Source organism: Furipterus horrens, unplaced genomic scaffold (genome assembly GCF_987537825.1).
Source record: "Furipterus horrens unplaced genomic scaffold, mFurHor1.1.pri manual_scaffold_9, whole genome shotgun sequence".
Classification (NCBI taxonomy): Eukaryota; Metazoa; Chordata; class Mammalia; order Chiroptera; family Furipteridae; genus Furipterus; species Furipterus horrens.
Window position 1 is genome coordinate 44101577 of NW_028327179.1, and position 19873 is coordinate 44121449.

At 33.8% G+C, this 19873-nt stretch overlaps 1 protein-coding gene across 1 annotated transcript in view; it reads left to right on the top strand.

The window, feature by feature from the left end:
* Nucleotides 1–18966, top strand: part of LOC150001661 (cadherin-related family member 3-like) — a 104379-nt gene extending 85413 nt beyond the window's left edge. The window contains exons 18-23 of the mRNA XM_090286884.1: nucleotides 2950–3091; nucleotides 3273–3526; nucleotides 17293–17423; nucleotides 18298–18390; nucleotides 18558–18627; nucleotides 18961–18966. Coding sequence (XP_090143010.1) covers nucleotides 2950–3091; nucleotides 3273–3526; nucleotides 17293–17423; nucleotides 18298–18390; nucleotides 18558–18627; nucleotides 18961–18966 — 696 coding nt within the window. The remainder of the gene's footprint in view (nucleotides 1–2949; nucleotides 3092–3272; nucleotides 3527–17292; nucleotides 17424–18297; nucleotides 18391–18557; nucleotides 18628–18960) is intronic.
* The last annotated feature ends 907 nt before the right edge of the window (nucleotides 18967–19873 follow it).

Below are 19873 nucleotides of genomic sequence, written 5' to 3' on the forward strand. Positions count from 1 at the left end.
TTCACTTAATGTATTCATTTCTATTTCTTTTTGTTTTCTATATCTATTTTTATGTCTCCTATCTCCTTGTTGAAATTCTCAGTAAGCTTTTCTGCTCCTCCCCTAAGTTCATTGAGTATGCTTATAACCAGTATTTTGGACTCTGCCTCTAGTAGATTGCTTTGTCTTCATTTTGTTTAGTTCTTTTTCTGGAGTTCTGTTGTGTTCTTTCATGTGGGACATGTTTCTTTGTCTCTTCATTTTGGCTGCCTTCCTGTGTTTGTTTCTATGTATGTATAAGATAAAGCTTCTATGCCTTCTGGGCTTGAAAGAGAGTGACCTTATATAGTAGGTTTGCTGTAGAATCTTGTAGCACAGCCTCCCATGTGTCAGTTGTATACACCCTCCTCATGTCATTGAGCTTTGATTGTTGTTGGCACCTCAAAGGGAGATATTTACCCCTTAGTCTGATTGGTTGTGAGGACTGGCTACAACCACTATAAGAAGATAAGCTGTGCAGAAGCCCACCCCACAAAGCAGAACTTATTTCTGTGGCTCTCTGGTGTCTGTTGAGTTTGTCCCTTGACCGTGTCCCTTGAAGAGTAGGTTGGGTGGTGAATTCAACATGCTATGAAGCTGTCCACTGGGTAAGCCATATCTGAGGCCCGTGGGTAGGTGCAGGCCAAATTCAGAACCACCTGGGTCCTGCCTGGAGCTACCTGGCATGAGCTACAAAGTGATTTACAGATGGCTGCTACCTGTGCTAGACTGAGAGGTGTCCAAAAGAGGCCAAGCTGTGAACCAAGGCCAGCTGCTAGTCCTAGCTTGGGGCCACTGAGAAACAGGTCAAATGCTGCATGTTTGAGATATTTTAGGACAGTCTGAAACATGAGCCAAGAGAGGCCATTTATATGGAAAATCCACTAGAAACACCTTTGGTTGGACCTGAAAGTTGGGTGGGGTGGGGGGTCTTAGAAAATTACTTGGGTTGGTCTAATAGTGTTAGCCATGTTGATGGAGACTCAGATATGGTACTCGCTTGCCTGCTTGCTCTGTGGGGATAGGGCCCAGGAAAGGAATAGTGGCTTCTGCCAACATTACTGTCCCAGAGAAAGCTGCCCTTTTGGCTCTCTCCCTGATGCCAGACAATTCAATTCTTCCCTGTATGTCACTGGTGCCCCAAAGCTGCCACTCAGAACAAATGAGTCTGAGTAAGTCCATATGCAGGCCATTTAAGAGGAACACATGACACTCCAGCAGCCCTCCATCTCACTTAATCACAATCCTCACTGGTTTTTATAGCCAGAAGTTATGGGAACTTTTGTTCCCAGCACTGGAACCTTGGGCTAGGGATTCTGGTGTGGGGTTAGGATGACTCAGTCTTTAGGAGGGAACTCCACAGCTGAGATTTTTACCCATCACATGTGGTTCGGCATTTCTGCCCCTCCTACCAAATTCTGTGTGGCTTCTTCTTTATGTCTTTAGTCACAGGACTTCTGTTCAGCTAGATTTCAGGAATTCTGAAGGAAGGTCCTTTGTAAGTTGCAATTTTGATGTGGTTATGGGAGAATGCTAGTACTGCATTTACCAGTGCCACCATTTTGACCAGAACTCCTCACTACTGCATTTTTTTATTGGGTTGTTGGATATATATTAATAAAAGTAAACTAAAGTCTAGCACATGTTATGTATTCAATAAATATTAGTTGTAATATTGGTTATTATTACTTAAGTAGCCATGAAAAATTGTGAAGGAACAGATAATATCTTTCCCTTTTTGTATTATAGTAGGAGGCAGAAAGAGAGACTTAATGATTCATTTTTCAGGGAAATATGGTTATAAAGATTTTAATTTTAAGGAAACTGGTACTTAGTAAAATAGGGCTTAAATATTAGCAAGAACCCCTTTATGTACTTCAGTGGGCAAGCTAACAAACCAGCTGCATTGTATTGGAGTGAAAAAAGAGTGGAATTTGCTCTGCACTCTCAGGTGCATTCTAAGGAATTAACCAGTCAAATTGAAAGAGCCCAAGAATGATCAGGAAATATTACTAAGTAAGAGGAAAAAAGCATATATAAAATTAGACATTGTATTTTCCTAAATCAGAGACTTCAATTAGTTTCATTTTACATTCCATTCTGATAAATTGATAGTGTCTTCACTGAGTGTTACTTTGAAAATACCTCTGAGACCATGTCACATTTTTCAGGAGAGTGCATAGATGTGCAATGTCTGCTACAGGTGAAAAGGAGAAAGGGGATAGTTCCAAATAGCTTATCAGACATTTTTTATACTATAGAGTCAAAGAACCTTAGAGTTTGAATATTCCCAGAGATAATATAGTTCCCCTTTCAATTTAATTCTTGGAATCTCCCACATGTTTGAAATCTAAGTCACATATCCTATTAGATTTTGAGTTTCTTTAGAACAAAAACTAGAAAGAATAGGTTGAATTTACAGGCAAACAAATGAAATAAATAATAATATTTCTAACAAGCAAAACTATCCAATAGTGGAAAATGCTTCCTTTTAAGCATTAAGTACCTTTTCTGAGGAATTTTTCAAAAGGAGAGTCGATGACATATATATTCAAGATTAAAGGGAGGTGCTTAGAGTAAATAACATTTAGTTTTGAATTTAATTTTAAAATTGAATAACCTCAATTTGAACACCTATCTTAGCAATATTATATAGGAAATAGACATTTGTTAAAAATCAATTCCACATTCATAAAATTAAAAGTGGAACATGGACTATACTCCTGGATAACCCCAAACAACCAAGTTTATATGGTGAAACACTAAAATATACTCTTTAAATGTAAAATTATTAAGATGCATTGTAAAAGTATGTTTGAACAATATTGTGAAGGTGAAAGCAATGAGTAATAAAAATTAAACAAGTAACTAATTAATTATGGTGATATTTTTAAGACATAATTTAAAATAGACAATATTCTTGTGTTATAGAATATGAATGATGAGCCTCCTGTATGCAATCCACCACATCTGGAAACTCAGATTTATTCCAATATTAAGGTTCCTTTTATTCAGCTCGATTGTTCAGACAAAGATTCTCCACAAGAACAGCTGAGCTATTCAATTGTAGGAGGTAAGACATATATGATTGCTAATAAGTCACTTCCATGCTATGTAAAAGATACTCATGTGAGATATTTTATAATGGTTGAAAACATATTAATATTAAACACTTTTAAATAAGAACTTGACAATAGAAATAAGATAATATATAATGTGGTTTTATTTCTATTTTATTACCTCATCATTTTCAGGAAATACAAATAATCAGTTCACACTTTGGAGATTGGGTGTTGATCCTCCTTCTCTGACCACCACTCAGAATTTCCAGTATGATGCATTTCAAGGGATTCAGGACCCTCTGGCTTTCCAGCTACTTATTGAAGTTACTGATGAATTAAGTGGGAATAAAGCTAGTCAGCTGTCAGCGACTACAACAGTCATAGTTCATGTGTTTCCTTGGACCACAACGCAGCCAACTTCTTCCACAGAAACAACTACAACTACAGTGAGTACATAGTGATGAAATATAATTCTAAAGTAGTCTGAATTAGTCATAAACATAGAAGGTTAGGAACTCTCACAGGAGTTATCCTTATATTTTGGCATTGAAAGACATCAATTAAATAGCTACTTTAATGCATTAGAAATTTCATCATCAAAATAAGGAGAACATATTATAGCTGCTAGTCATTAATTCTGAATCAAGATAAATATGTCAATGTTCATAATTTTTTGTAGACTATTTTGCTAGTATTTAGTTTTTAGTAATTCTGTTGATTCTCATCATAGCGTACTATTATCTAAATGAATACTTAAGGAGCTTTTGTCATGTATATAGCACCATCTAAGGTTGAAAAGCATACTGTCTCACTAGAAGGCAAGATATACACTGAGAACAATTTAAATAAATATAAGACAGTATCAAATGATAGTGCAATTGTTATTTAACTTTGAAGTTTAACATAGGGTAACTTTGTGTTGAGATAGGCAATAAATTCTCTATAAATAGAGAAGGAAAATAATAATCTAGTTCTTTAAAAACATATAAAGAAAAGCTTTGTAAGAAGAAAGCATAGAATTATCCCTGGGAAGAGTGTAATATATTCTGTGAAATGTTGAGAAGACAGTGAAGCTGGAGGCTAAATTTGTGTCAGAAAAAATGAAACTCATGGTAGATATGTAAAATATTTGTGCATGGAACATTTTGAATGTAAAGATGAGATTTGGGGGTTATTACTAAAGACAGGAAATTGTAACAATTTCACAGCATAAAAGAATGAATCACGATGCCTCACAAATTTTGCTATTATGGAAATAAAGAGAAAATCAATGATGTAATAGAACTGGTTTGTGTGGAATATGCTGTTTGATTTCAAAAAGGTGGAGTTTAAACAGCCAAGTAGGTATTCAAATCCATGCCCCCACGAACATTATTGTAATGTTTTCCATGTAACCAAGCTAACACAATGAAAGGCATTTCAATTAAAAGGGTCATTTGTATCCACCTCCTCCCTCTGCAATCACCACACTGTTGTCCATGCCCATGAATCCTTTTTCCTTCTTGCTCAATCTTTCCACCCCTAACCTCCCCATCGCCCAATAGCTGTCATCCTGCTCTTTATGGAAAAATAAATAAATAATGATAAAAGAGCCTTTTGTTAAATAAGTTATAGTAAATTCCTTCCATTGCTTGACTTCACAGTCAAGAAGTTTTACATTGGCTATACAAAATCATTATATTACATGTTGAATGTTCTGGATCCAAAGAAAACAATGATTTGAACTAAAATGGTATAGTGCTGATAATGTTCCCAAGTGTCTAGCACAAGAAAATTTATATTGGCTCTGTGGGCTTCCTATTATTTCTCACAATTTGAAATATACATAAACAATAGAATTCACAATTTATTGTGTTTAAAATTACAATATGTTGTGAGAAAGATAATTTCTCTTAGGATTAGCCATTATTATTAGACTGTAGGTATTATTATTATTAGACAGATCTTTCCATTCAGAATATCAAATAAGATACAAAAACTTAAAAACATTTTAAATGGTTTCAATATACTGCCAGAAGTTTTCTTCTTCTAAATAAAACTATAAAATCCCATTACAGAATGTTCTTAAATCCAGATTACTAAAAATGTGTGTCTATGAGTTACAAAAAAAAAAAAAAAAACTATGGCCTGTGGATAAAATGCTCAAAATTATTACAAATAAAGTCAATCATATAATACATATTATAGGAGACATTGTCAGCATGAAGTTTACTATAAATGCAGTTTCTGTAATATAAAATATTCTACTAGCTTTTGAAAGCAAATGTAGGGCATCCCATAAATTGTAATCTAGTAAAGGCATTCAATAAAGACCTCTGCATATTTTACAATGCCAAGTACGGTACTTGATAAGTAAAAGGACCAGTGTCATATGTTATATAAAAGGTATGTGATAGTTCTTAATTGGGGGAAGGGGGATTTATGAACTGTTACAGAATCTGATGAAAGTTATGGTCTCTCTCTCCAGAATAATGTACACATGTATATGTGCATATACTTTAATATTTAACATTAGAAGCTTATAAAACCCATCTCTGGAACCTAGATTAAGAAATCCTGACTAAAAACAAGAATTTATTACTGCTTCTGAATTGTAAAAAATATTTCCATGAGGAAAATATTTTTTTATTTTTATAAAATAAACACAGTAATATAAGTCACTAAAATAATTATAGAGAAAACTTTACATAATATATATCATAAATATGTTAACATGGCATGTTTTTATAGACATTACAATGAGTAAAATAACACCTTGAAGCTTAGAAAGGAAAATAGAAAAAAAATCCTTTATCTTTAATGTAGAATGACTTTGTCAAAGAAGCTAGTAATAAATAAGCCCAACCTTAGACTAAAATAAACAGAATGGTTGTAAATTGTCTCCTAATTAACCTTTGTCTCTGAACCCCTACCTGCCTAGTCAGAGGTTCCTCTCAGGGCAGGTAGAGAAGAAAGAAATGATCATATTTCATGAACTGAACTAAACTCCTCCAGTTTAAGTACAGATTGCTAAAGAGACAATGAGGTAACTGGCTAGACACCATTTCCTGCGAATAAAATCCCTAAAGAATTATGAATCAAAATTCCTGAAACTATCTGCACTCAGCAAATTGAGTCCATAATAAAAAGCCCAGAATTAATATCCATTTGTAAAATATAGAAGATAGTAGAAACTTTAAATAATACTAATGTATAGCTATGTTTTTTACCCTGATTTTGACATAAATAGTGCAAATATAAAAGAGTAAAAAGGAGAAAGTTTCTATAAATAACGGTCCAATCTTTTCATTGATTCATCCTGGCTACCTATTCATGTTTAATGATGTGTATTAGTACAATTAAAAGGTTTTTTCTTTTTTAAAATATGCTTTATTGATTATGCTGTTACAGTTGTCCCAATTTCTTTTCCCTTTGTTCCCCTCCACCCAGTGACCCCCCTCCTTCCAGTTGTCCCCTGCCCCCTTAGTCCATGCCCATTGGTTGTGCATATAGTTCTTTTCAACATCTTCCTGTCTACTCCATTCCCTCCTACTATGCTTCCTAATTCCTGTACTATCTCTCTCCCTTTCCCCCTTCCCCCTCCCTGCTGATCACCCCCTCAATATGTTTCCCATTCCTATAATTCTTTTCCCACTTTGTTGCCTACCTAGTTTGCCTTCATTTCGATTCCCTAGCTTCTGTTGTTGGTTGTTGTGATAGTTTTCATTTTAATGTTTATAGTTTTCATCCTCTTTCTCCCAAACAAGTCCCTTTAACATTTCATATAACAGTGGTTTGGATCTGATGAACTCCTTCAGTTTTACTTTGTCCTGAAAGCACTTTCTCTGCCCTTCTATTCTGAATAACAACTTCACTGGATAGAGTAATCGTGGTTGTAGGTTTTTGCTTTTCATTACATTGAGTTTTCCTTGCTAGTCCCTTCTTGCCTGCAGAGTTTCTTTTGAGAAATAAGCTGACAGTCTTATTGGGACTCCTCTGTATGTAATTCTCATCTCTCTTGCTGCTTTTAAGATTCTCTCTTTAACCTTAATATTTGACATTTTGATTCTAATGTGTCCTGGTGTGGTTCTCCCTGGGTCTAGTTTTTTGGAACTCTGTGTGCTTCCTGGACCTGTAATTTTATTTTCTTCCCCAAGTTAGGGAAGTTCTGCTTCATTATTTTTTCACATAATTTTTCAGTTTCCAGTTATTCTTCTTCACATTCTGGCAACCCTATGATTTGGATGTTGGCCCGCTTATTGCTGTCCCATAGGTTTCTGAGCATCTCCTCATTTTCCTCACTTTTTGTTTCCTCTTTCTGCACTGGTTGACTGTTTTGTTCCTTCCCTATGTTCCAATTTGTTGCTTTGATCCTGGTTTTCTTTCCCTCATCACTTGTTTCGTATGTGTTTTCATTCATTTCAGCAGGACTAGCCTTCATTCCTTCCCCATCTTGTTTAAGATCTGCTGTCAGGTCTGTAAGCATTCGTATAACCAAATCTCTGAACTGTGCCTCAGAAAGATTTCCTATCTGTTAATCTATTAGATCAGATATTTGCTGTCTGGTGAGCTGTGACACTGGGATCTCTATTACGATCTGTGCCATCCTGACAGTTTTGTGTTTACCTTTGCTTCCTAGGTGGGGCTGTCACACCTCCTATGCTATAGGGGGCAGAACCCTGTGCATTCATCACTACTGGATGACACTTCTCACCATGCTGTAGCGTTTTGTGTGGGGGCGGGGATCCAAGATGCATTCTTGCCATTTACTCTCCGCTGAGAGATCGGGAGCTTCTCCCTCCGTCCCGACCCCTTCTAGCCTTCACAGTCTGAGGCAATGGAGATCTGCCTTCCCCAGCATTGGAATAGCAAGCTGACAAGTCTGGTTTGCAGGCAGGGGTGCTTCCCAGGCGCTTCTTGCCTCCCCTTAAATATAGGTGTCTGTGCTTACCGCCACCCCTCCGCCATCACTGCAGCTGCCACCACCAGCACAGCTTGACCTCTCTACCCCGGCTTTGCCCCTTCTACCTGTCTGGATGAGCACCATTTGTTTATAACTTCATACATTTGACTCCCATGTAGTTTCATTTTCTGGAACTTCTGGTTATTTCTGTTTTTGCAGTAGTTGTATTCCTTCTTAGTGTGGAGGGAGATGGAACTTGTCAGTCTAGGCTTCCATCTTGGCCCTGAAGTCTCCTAAAAGGTTTTTAATCCATCAATGAATAACTAAAAAAGAGGCATTAGATGAATAGCGTGACAAAATTGGAATTGTTTAGTGTCTTTCACTTAATCTGAATTTTGAAGGCTAATCCTAAAGATATTATGGCTTCTCAAAGACATTTGCTGAGAGACAAGGGTTTTGTCTTTATGACCATGTTTTCTATACTATTATGCTCATTACAGAGGTGTATTACTTTCCCAAGGCTGATTTTGACTCATCCAAGATTAATTCTTTACTAGAATATACCTCACAATAATTTGTAATCAAATGTATAAAGAACTTTGTTTTCAGCTGATAATTCAGAGCAGTGGTATGCTGGAGCTGGCTCATTTAAGCTAAGAATAACCTATTGTTAAATGTTCTGAAATTTTGTAGGCTGATTATTAAGCCTTTAGTATTTGAATTTAGTCATGGTGGAAATATTAGTACTATAAAAATTGGTAAATGCTACATTCCAGAATTTTTTTGCTTTTCAAGAGTATGTTTGCTAGCACAGTGCTGGACCTGTTCACCTTATTCCTTAGTATACCTGAAAAAGTAGAAGAAATTTAAAGCTGGCAAAAAAGAAGATTTAAGAGAGACTAGCTGATACTTATGTATGATAAGCAAAAGTTAAGTCACCAGAAAGAAAAAAAAAAAGAAAGAAAGAAAGAGAATTTACTTTACTTTTTCACCCTGCATTTTAAAGAATAATATAGCCCTATAGCCACACACTTTAATAGGTCAGAGTGTTCATGAAAAAGACTGGCACTTTCTCTTGACCTGAATCTAATCTTTGTATATAGGGAAATTAGGGAAATATATTAACTTGCAAGCAGTGGTTTAACACCCTCTGTGCCTTGTATGACTAGAAAGTGAAGCTCATTGTGGTATTTTGCCCAACGTCTCACCCCTGAACTGAATTTCTCCTGTTTTTCTTTATCTCTTTTTTTAATATGAATAAATAATAACAACCTATTAGTGATACTATGTCCACTAATTGATTATCTACTGAATACTGTATGCCTTCTTAAGGCATTTTTATTCCTCATAGCAACCGTACTCAAGTAGACAGCATTGTTCCAAATAGAACTTAACCTACCCAATTTTAAGTGACAGTCATAATTGCAGCCCAGATATGTCTATTTCCAGAGGCCATTTTTGTTCCACTATCCTACTACCACTGTATTTTTTAAACTTGATTAACCCATGTACTCCTCTTACAGAAAAAACAAAAACAAAAACCAAAAAAAAACAAAACCTCCCTGACATTCAGCATTGTGTGTTTTACATGCTGTTAAGTGGACTCCGACTCCTGGAGACCCTGTGACTGAGTGATGTCCACCATGCCCTGTCCTCAGCAGCCCTGATCAATTCCTGAAGACTCAGGCTTATGGCTTCTTTTATGGAGTCAGTTCATCTCATTTTTGGTCTTCCTCTTATCCTGCAGCGTTCTATTTTCCTAGCATTATTATTTTTCCCAAAGAACCCTGCCTTTTCAGACTGTGCCTGAGGTAGGACAGCTTCAGTTTTTTCATTTTTGCCTCCAGTTGTTTTAGACTTAATTTGCTCCAGACCCCACTTGTTTGATGTTCTGGTGGTCCAGGGTATCCACAGAGCTATCCTTCAACACCATATTTCAAATAAATGATTTGTTTTTCAAACTAGCTTTTATCTTATTTTTGTAAGGAGAAGAAAAATATATTAAATTATCTCTTTTTAAATGTAGTAACTGAATTATAACAAATTAATCTCTCCTATCTTAAATTATTTCTAAGAACAAATCAGTAAAGAGGCATTGATATAATAGGTTGGTTGACAATGATGAATACAATTCCCTTTTTGTAGGCCAGAAGTGGAGAGAATATGAAGAAACAAATAAAAGGGAAGCATGGTTAATTTTATCTGCTCCCCCAGAACATGCAGAACATGTATTATGAGATATGATGTATCTATTTACCTTTGTGTGAAAGAGCAATAAGTGTTCCCTTGGACCTATGGGGTACATGAGGCTCTTTGCTTTATATTTTGAACCAGTCTGATGTTCAACTTTTACCTTTAAACTATGTAATTTTTCTTCTTGAATGATAGACATGGAAACTAAGTGGCTAAGTCACTCTTCTTTCTTTAGCTGTGGCTTGAAAGTAAAATCTCTTGCTGACCCTCAAAACATTTCACTTTTTTTCTATGTTGTGATATAACATAAGTTATGCAACTATTTGGTCACTCATTTTTATGTATTTTATGTGTTATGTTTCTATACCTTATAAGAAAACTAGTTCCTTGAATAAAAAGTTAGAATCACATTTTATGTTCATTAATTTCTTGGTCTTTGTGTCCATACAACTCCCAGTAGAAAATAGAAACAGCATAACCAAAGACTATGGAGAGAACTACAGTTGGCCCTTGAACAACACAGGTTTGAACTGCTCAGGTCCACTTATAAGTGGATTTTAAAATAAATACAATCAAAGTACTTCTTATGATGATGATGTTTTAAATAATACTTTCTTTTTTCTAGCTTACTTCATTATAAGAATACAGTATATAATATATATAACATACAAAATATATGCTGTGTATGTCAGTAGCAAGACTTCTGGTCAACAGTAGGGTATTTGTAGTTAAGTTTTGGGAAGGCAAAAGTTATACATAGATTTTTAACTGCACAGGATGGGGGTTGGTACCCATAACTCCCCTGCTGTTCAAGGGTCAACTGTATTTAAAAAGGTGTAGGTAGAGGTAAGATAATCAAGCATGGCGTAACTCTGCCTACCACTTCTTAAGCAAATCACATCCTAGACAAATAATACATAATTTCCTTTTCTGAAACCGTTTGATTATTCTATTACTTTAGTCTTCCTGAGCTACTCAACAGAGGAGCTAGGGTTTATTTTTAAAGAAAATAGTGTCTTGCTTAATTAAAAGGAAAATTATTTATATCAGTCTCTTGACTGGTGGCTACATGCTTCAAGAAATAAAACTCACAAATAAACACTTCCCCCCTTAGTAAAAAGATAAGATTGTGTTTGCTCATGCATGATGAAATTCCTACATAGAAGTCCTCGAAGTTGTCAGACCTACTGCAGTTTAAAAATATGTAATTGTTTGCTACGTATGAGTTTCTATATACAAGAACATTAAATAAAACTTAAGAAAAAGGCTACTCAAAAGTACAAGTATAAAACAATACTCAGCTTCATGATATCAATTTTTATCTTATGATGTTTCACATATATGTACTTTTAAGTATATTGGTATTAGATTTAATGCTACTTCATTTTAAGATAGAAAACAACTTCTTTGGAACTTGTTAGTATAGTTGGTTTATTTCAAGAAGTTATTCATAAACTAGAAACTAATAACATTTCGTATTTTACAGAATAAAAAGTAAGTCACATGGCCTTCAAAAGTATGTAAATGGATAATAAAAGTGAGACAAATTTATTTTAAAAACTTAGGAAATTTATTTATTTAATTTCCTAATAATGTCTTTTGCTAATTAGTCCTGTCATTCATTCATGGTTGGGCAATTAAATACTTTGAACTTATGTCTTTATACTTATAAATAATTTGTCCATTTTTTATCTTTTTGCACTTACTTTTATTTGTAGAATATATAGTTTTAATTAGCCTCTCAGAAATGAGAATAAATAAGAAGCTGTAGGATTAATACCATAGCAAAAGGTAAAAAACAGACTTTTTAAAACAATAATGCCCAGAAAACACTTTGATAACATTACTTTTAAAATTCTCACCATACTCATTTATTCATAGTATGACCAGGCCATCTAATGAGAAGGAAGTAAAGTTTTTAAATGAAAGTTTGAAGTGCTATTGATATAATTTCATATAGATTCTGTCAAAACCATTTTAATACAAACAATAAGCAATCTTCACACCCAGCAGAGAGTGTGGCCTGGGGAATAAAACAGATCTTGGTCTGAATCCCAGGTCTTCCACTAGATAACTGTGAGCCTGGGCTGAGGCATTTACCACTTCTGAACCTCAGTTTCTAAAATGTTAACAGGGATTATTAAAAGCTATTTCATAAACCTCTCCTAGTGCAATGCCCAAAACATAAGAGGTGATTAATACGTATTATCACTATTATTTGTTATTTTATAAATGTTTATCAGTTGACTGAAAACACAGAAAGACTGTTTAAAAACATTAAGGATAAGTCATGGCCGATATGGTTTACAAAATTCTTGAAGGGGAGCAGAACTTACCCCTGCAAAACATGTCTTTTGGGCATAAGGATTATTTTAGGCTGATTATTTTTAAGTAATGGTAAATCCAAGTAAACTTCTGAAATCAGAGTCAAAATTACTCATTTGTAAGACATTCATGTTTATAAAATAAAAATCTTCATTTGTAGGGCTATTTTCCTTTTTTTTTTTACCAGGAAAAGAGGGATGGCCCAATCTCTAGAAATGTATAAAATTTATGGAAAAGGCAAGGACCCAAATCTGCATAACAACCTTACTCTGGTTTACTGTTTGTTTGTTTTTTTTCCTAATAGCCCATCCTAACTGGCTTCCCCACCCCAAACATCTTCTTTTGTCTTTAGCGGAAAACGTATTTATGATGATAGCTTGGGCCATTTCAAAGTTCCTCGGTTTTTCTGAGTCTCTCCCATGTATCCAGGTGTTATACATGTTATTAAACCTCTGTTTGTGTTTCTGCTAAATTTTCTTTTACTATGGGGATGGGGTGGGGGTGTTTCTCAGCCCAGAACCTATAAGAATACAGAGAAAATTATTTTTCCTCCTCTATACTCTGCTTCTTATTTGCAGTTCCCATTAAGGAAAAAAAAGGTTTATCTTTTCCTTATAATATTACTATTTAAAAAAATATAGTTGATAATATTTATTAATTTTATACTATATTTTTGGTGAAAGAGGAACACCAACATTTTCACTTAAATTTTTAGTGTTTTACTATTAAAAATCCTTTTTTATAGAAATATGGTTTATACTTGATGAAATTTTGAGATAACATGAGAAGCAACTATTACATAATCTTGAATCAGAATTTCTTATTGGAACACTTAAAAATTCTTCCTCAATGAGAGTTAACTGAAATAATCTAAAAGTCAGCAGAAATATATAAATTGCACTCTACTAGGTTATAGCCTTGCATAAATGCTGTGACCCAAATACCAATGATGAAAGATTTTGTGTCAGGGAAGAATGTTATTATTGTCTTTTTCTGTAAAATATTACAAGTTAAGTAATTAAGGTTAGAAATCAGACCAAATTAACTGCAAACAGCTGTAAGAAGCTTAGTACTTGACCAAATAACAGATGGGAAATTCTTTTGTTTTCACTGGTGATTTACCTAATGGTGAGATAAATGTCTGATGACATACAAAGTCCAGTGTCCTGTCAATCTTTACCCATTTATTATATCACTCCTCATGTTCGTTCCAGAGAGAGGTAACTGCTCAATTGTTCAACTATAAGAGTATCTTCATGGGTTCTGCTTAAGCAAAGAGTGAACAATTTAAGAAGTTCCAACCTATATTTAAAATTTAAATACAAAAAGAGAATATTTTGCACAATAACATATACGTGATCTGAAGTGATTTCCAGAAATTTTAGGGTCTAATAATTAAATCAAATTTTTGTAATTCCCCTTATGAGGAAATAATTCTGTTCATATATTCACAAAATTCCTAACTTGTCACAAAATTTATGTTTATGAACCTAACTAAAATTAAATTTTGACATTGTTAAGTAAAAAAGATTAATTCAAATTCAAAGTTTCAACTACTTTTGTCTATGCTACAAAGGAAAAAATGATATTCCAGGAGTTTAAATAACTTTCTCAAAGTCACAGACTCAGTAAGTGATAGAACCAAGGTACTGGCAAAAAGGTAGAAAAATGGTTGAGGTATGAGCAATATTCTGACTAGTATGGTGAATTAGAGAAAAGAGTGAAGAGATTGGCAGCGGTCATATCGTGCAATTACTTATAAGCCACAATAAGCATATAGGTTTATTTCAAATCATTTAATTACATGTCATTAGGACAAGTGCTGTAAAGGAAGAGTAAACAAATACATGGTTTTACAGAAATGTCACAAATTCTGGCTTGGAGAATATGAGAAGGTCCAAGAAGAGATATTTGAATTTTATGTAGGCCTTTGATGGATAGAACAAGAAGCAAAGACATTTAGAACTATCAGGAATTAAGGAATATAGGTGTGAGGGTATATGGTTGGTTTTTGAAAGAATTAAAAACCAAGTATATCTAGAGCCTTTGAGGAGATTGGTCAGAGGCTAGCCCAGAAAGATAGATATTATGTAGGTTGATACAGCTCTAGAGTCAACAATAAGAATTCTTGACTTTGTTTCAGACAATGCAAAGCCAATTTAGATTACTGGGAAGTAAAAATGAATGGTTTCAGGATAAAAGTATACCAGCAAAGTGGAGGATAGAATGGGGAAGAGGAGAAGAGAATACCAGTTAGATTGCCATTGCAAGAAGTAAGGCAAGAGTGAATGTCCTTGTCCTCGTGATTATTTTCCACTGGGGACTCCAAAAAATTTTCATAAACAATTAAAATATGGGTGATAATGAAGTAAGCTATAGAAACACCAAGAGTATCAAATGCTAATCCTCCATTTTTTTTAATTTTTAAAAATTGTTTTGAATCACCAATTGAAAGAGTATATAATTGAGAGCCAAGTTTGTAAATAATACACATTGAAATATTTACTTTGTGTACTGTACATGGATTACTAAAGGGATTAAAATAGCTGCATGTATTGTACAAAGGATATTACAAGGATCAAATGAAACAAGAGACATGAAAGCTCTTGTAATAAACGTGATATGTATATACAAGTCATTAGTATTACATTTAATCCCTGCAGTAAAATTTGTTTGTCTTTATATAATCCCTGAGAAAAAAAAACCCTAATATCTCAACTTGTCTTAGGCTTTGAAATATTAAAAAAAATAGATGCGCGGTTTCTTTTTAATAAAAGTTTTAGATATTTTTGGCATCTGTGCATGAGAAAAGAAGGGAAACTACAGAATAAAGAAACTGGTTCATCTACCTTTGTTTGTCAGGCAAACCAAGTACAAGAAGTAAGGATGATTTTTTTTCCTCCTACCTCTAAACAACTTTTTAATATCTTGAATTGAATCTATACAGTTGAATTTTTATGAAAAAAATTCGAATGACTTTTATGTGATATACAATAGGAATTGATTTTTTGTTGTTGTTCTTAAAATTCTCACAATATCCCCATTTTCTTGGTAGGTAGCATTGTCTACTAGAAGGAACACAGTCTTTAGAATCACACAAATCTGTATGTGAACACCAGTTCTGCCACTTAGTTACTGGAGAACTTTAGGTAACATGAAAAAGAACCTCCTGGGGCTTCAACTCTCCTCTGTGAATTAGAAACAATGAACACCTTTTTTTAGGATTGACATTAGTGGAAACTGAAATAACATAGCTAAAAGGCCCAGAGTTGCTATTAAATAAGTGCTACTCCTACGTTTTTCAGTTTCAAGGTTTTATATTTCCTTTATATAGGCATTCTGATGTACACCTCTTGGGATGTACTAGGTGTTCAGTAAATATTTGTTGAGAGAAAGAAAGAAAATGGAAAGAGGGAAGGAAAAGAGAGAGAAAGAAAGAATTAGGTGGGGAGAAAAGAAAGAAGGAGGGAAGGAAGGAAGAAGGGAAAGAAAGAAAGTTTGCTAGCTAACTTAACAGGCTTAGGTCTGGGATCTCTCTTTTTTTATGAGTAGTGGCATTCTTACCAAATGTGTTTGGTAGTAATATATTATCTTAATGAGCTGAAAATTGGGCTAGATGATTAAACATAGCCAAATTATTATTCTTTTGATCGATTTATCAATTGGAAATACAACATATTGATTTACTTAAGAAAACAAGGTTATAGTAATTCAACTGACACTGCTAGAACATAAATTTCTTGATCTTCCTTTGCCCAGACATGCCCAGGTTGTTTTAGTGTAAAATAGAATGAATGTTTAATCATATAATACTTAACCTCAACAACTACCAATATATTCAACAAAGTAATCAGAATTCTTCTCACTGAATTATACAAAGAGTACTATTATGTTACCACCTCTGTTGACTGATCTTTATTTGCAAAGATTTGTTTTCTCCCTTTTTCATTTCTGTAAAACTAGCTTCATGACTTACGTTGCCTTAAATGGTGCATGTAATGGCTACATGTTCACAAAAGCTATCCTATCCTCTGCTGCCATCTCCTGGAATACAGTGTTGCTTAGTCATGGAAATTAAACTATATTACATTTTTTATTACTTGCTTTTTAAATGGTAATATATTAGATGGGAATTTGAGGGAAAAAAAGTTTGTGCTTTTTGTAGGGAACTTGAAAGGGCAATAACCCATTTTTAATATAATACTTTGCCTTGGAAATAAGTTGCTGATTCATTCAATCTGTCACTCACCCAACGCTCGTTGACATTCTCTGTAGCAAGAACTATGAAGAACCCATATCTCTATAGATGAGCAACTAATAGTCTTTGTTTAATAGAAATTTATTTCCCAGTGGAAAAAATCAGAACTAGAAAATAATTGCAGAAGATTACTCTAGATATTAAAGTATAAATGTAAACAAGGAGCCATGATAATTTCCACCAAGTAGTCAGGTTTCTTGCAAAATCAAGGATGCTAACAATGGTGAGTGAACAAGTGTTCACCAGGACCTGATCATGAGCGGAAGGGTGATTTTGACCAGAGGCAATATTACGAACAAAGACATTTGCTTCTAAAAAAAAAAAACATTCATTTTCATGGCAGAGGGAGGTATTAGTTTATTATGCCTTGTAATTTGCTGTTACTGTGGGGTCTTTTTTTATGGCTTAGATAAGAATCAGAAGATAATCTTATTTCAATAATATAAAGAGAAACAAAGTGAAATGTACAAAACACACTACTCAGTCCAAACTGTTCATAATTTTGTTAATAATACTACTGTTAATACATAATAAATATTTGTTATATTTCTCAGATTACCACTTCTGTCTTAATAAAGATTTCATATTACTGGAGCCCTGATAACTGGATTCCTGCAGTGCTAACGCTCACTGGAGTTCTTTTTGTGATGTGTCTCTATGCTGTTGCATGGTGCCTCTGCAAAGAGTAAGATTTGAATTATTGTTTTATTTGAATTCATTCATTGTTTATAAAGTTAATCAAGAGTGCCTTAAAAGGCCATGATGGAAGAGGAGAGAGAGATTTGTAAAAATGTATTGAACCTTTATTATTTTTATGATTTATAGATGGTATCCTTGCTGATAATGACAACAAAACTAAGAGATAATAGCATCACTCTTCTAGATATGGACACAGGATGTTAACCACTATCTTCTGGTTCTAAAGCTAATGCTCTTTTCCCAGTGATCAATCACAAATGGTTCAAGCTAAAAACCATTTATCTGAAAAATATAGTAAACTAAGAAAGTATAATAAGTGGGTTTAAAAGTGTGTTGAATCTATTTCCCTCTATAGTCTGTAATGAATTTCTGATCTGAAATCATACACCATGGAAGGGGATGTGATGTGGGGATGTGCTATTGCCAGCAGGAGAATGTAGGAATTCTATATAATGCTACAACACAGTCTCTGTTAAACTAGAAACTTCTCCCCAGGTATCCCAAAATCATGTACAATACTCATAGTTTTTTTTTTCTAAATTCAGAAATAACAGTAATATGAAATACCTTAAGCACCTAAGGATCTGATATTTCCTTATAAAAATTTTATTGAAATGATTTAAAAATCTTATTTTCAGGGTCATATACAAAAGAAATATTTATTATTAGCATTTTATTTAAATTAGGTTTTATTATTTGTGTGTGTCTGTAATGTTTGTTAACTGGGAAACTTAATGTTAACTGATTAACATCAAAGCAGGGAAATGATTTTACAAATTTGACAATTGTGACAAAAAAGTAAGCACTCAATCTCTTTCTTAAAATTCTCTCTCTCTCTCTTTTTGTTCCTTTATCTATAGTGCTCCTTCCTGTTCAAGATTCTTTCCCCGCTGTCACAAACATCAGAAAAGCCTACCAAATCTTACTACTGAAGACCCTGGGCAAGTACCAAGGTAGAAACCATCTTGATGCTTTACAGAACAAAACTTTAGTTTTTAAAATTAGAGTTTTTAGGACTTATTATTGAATCACTTATTATTTATGTTTATATGGACTAAAATATACTTTTGTACTAGAGATTAAAACAAAAATTGCCATTATTTATTTAATGTTTTCATAGGCATGAAACCTTTCTGAATAGTGACCTAAAACCAAACATGAAGCCAAACTTGCTGCCTGGAAATCATCAGGTGAGGACAAAGAGAAAAATAATTTCATAAGCATTACAATGTTTACTCTTTTATTTTTGTAACATACAGACAATAAAAAGCACTTCAAATAAATTATAGTGAATGATAATTCATAAAGACAATTAAGAGGATTTATGCCTATCAGTTGAAAGTGAAAATGGAAATTGAGAGGGGAAAAGAGCTAACATTCAACTTGAAGGGATTGCCATTGATGATGTCAGTAATGAGAAAGATAATATCCTAAGTCTGATATACCTGTAAAAGTATAAATTGATTGTGTGAAATGGCATTCAAATATTTGTTGCTCTTTGTTTTTTCCCTTTTAATATCTAGGGATAAAAGGTGAAATTCGACTACATAGGTAATAGTGTGGAGGTGTTACTAGGAATGCTTCTGATGTCCATTTATCCTTATGCCACTTCGGTATTCAACAGTGTACGCTACATGACAAATACTCTTATAGTTTTTCTTCAATTACAATATTCATTGAGCTACATTTTATTTAAAATTTGAGTTAAATATTAAAACCAAAGCACAATATTATACTGAATTACAGAACTAATTTTTATGTAAAACTATATTTGGCTCAATGTTTTTGGATGGGTAAGATATTTTCTAGTCAATACCAAGAAAAGAAATTCAAAGGTGTAAAAAATAAGGTCTTTACTCATTAAGAACCCATAATCCAGCTAGAAAAAGATAAAAGTAAAATATTGTAGAGAATAGTGTACAGTAGTTTATTAATTTTTACCAATATGTATAGCACTTAGGAATTCCAAAAACAGGAAGGTCCTTATGAGCTGGATCAGTCAGAGGAAACTTTGTAAAAGAATTACCACTGGGGTTCACATGAAGCATATGTGTCTTTTTGTAGATGTAGAACAGTGACAAAGAAATTGCAGTCTTGAGATTAAGGACAGTGTACAACTCCAAGTCTTTTCACAAATTTTCTGTCCACCTGGACCAGCTTTCCCTTCTTCTTTGCCTTTCTAATACTAGGAACTGAACTCATATCCTCACTGCCACCCTCTCCATTCCCCTGTGTAGTCAAAGTTAGCTACATCTATAGAAATCTACATGCACTCCATCATAGCACTTATGACACTGTACTATAATATCTGTGTCAGTCTGTCTCTCCATGTTATTCCTTTCACCTTCTTACACTAATAATTTTTTTTTTACCTCAAACAACACTTCTGTAGAGGTTATTTTTGAAAACACATCTCAATGTCTCAGTGCCTAGAGA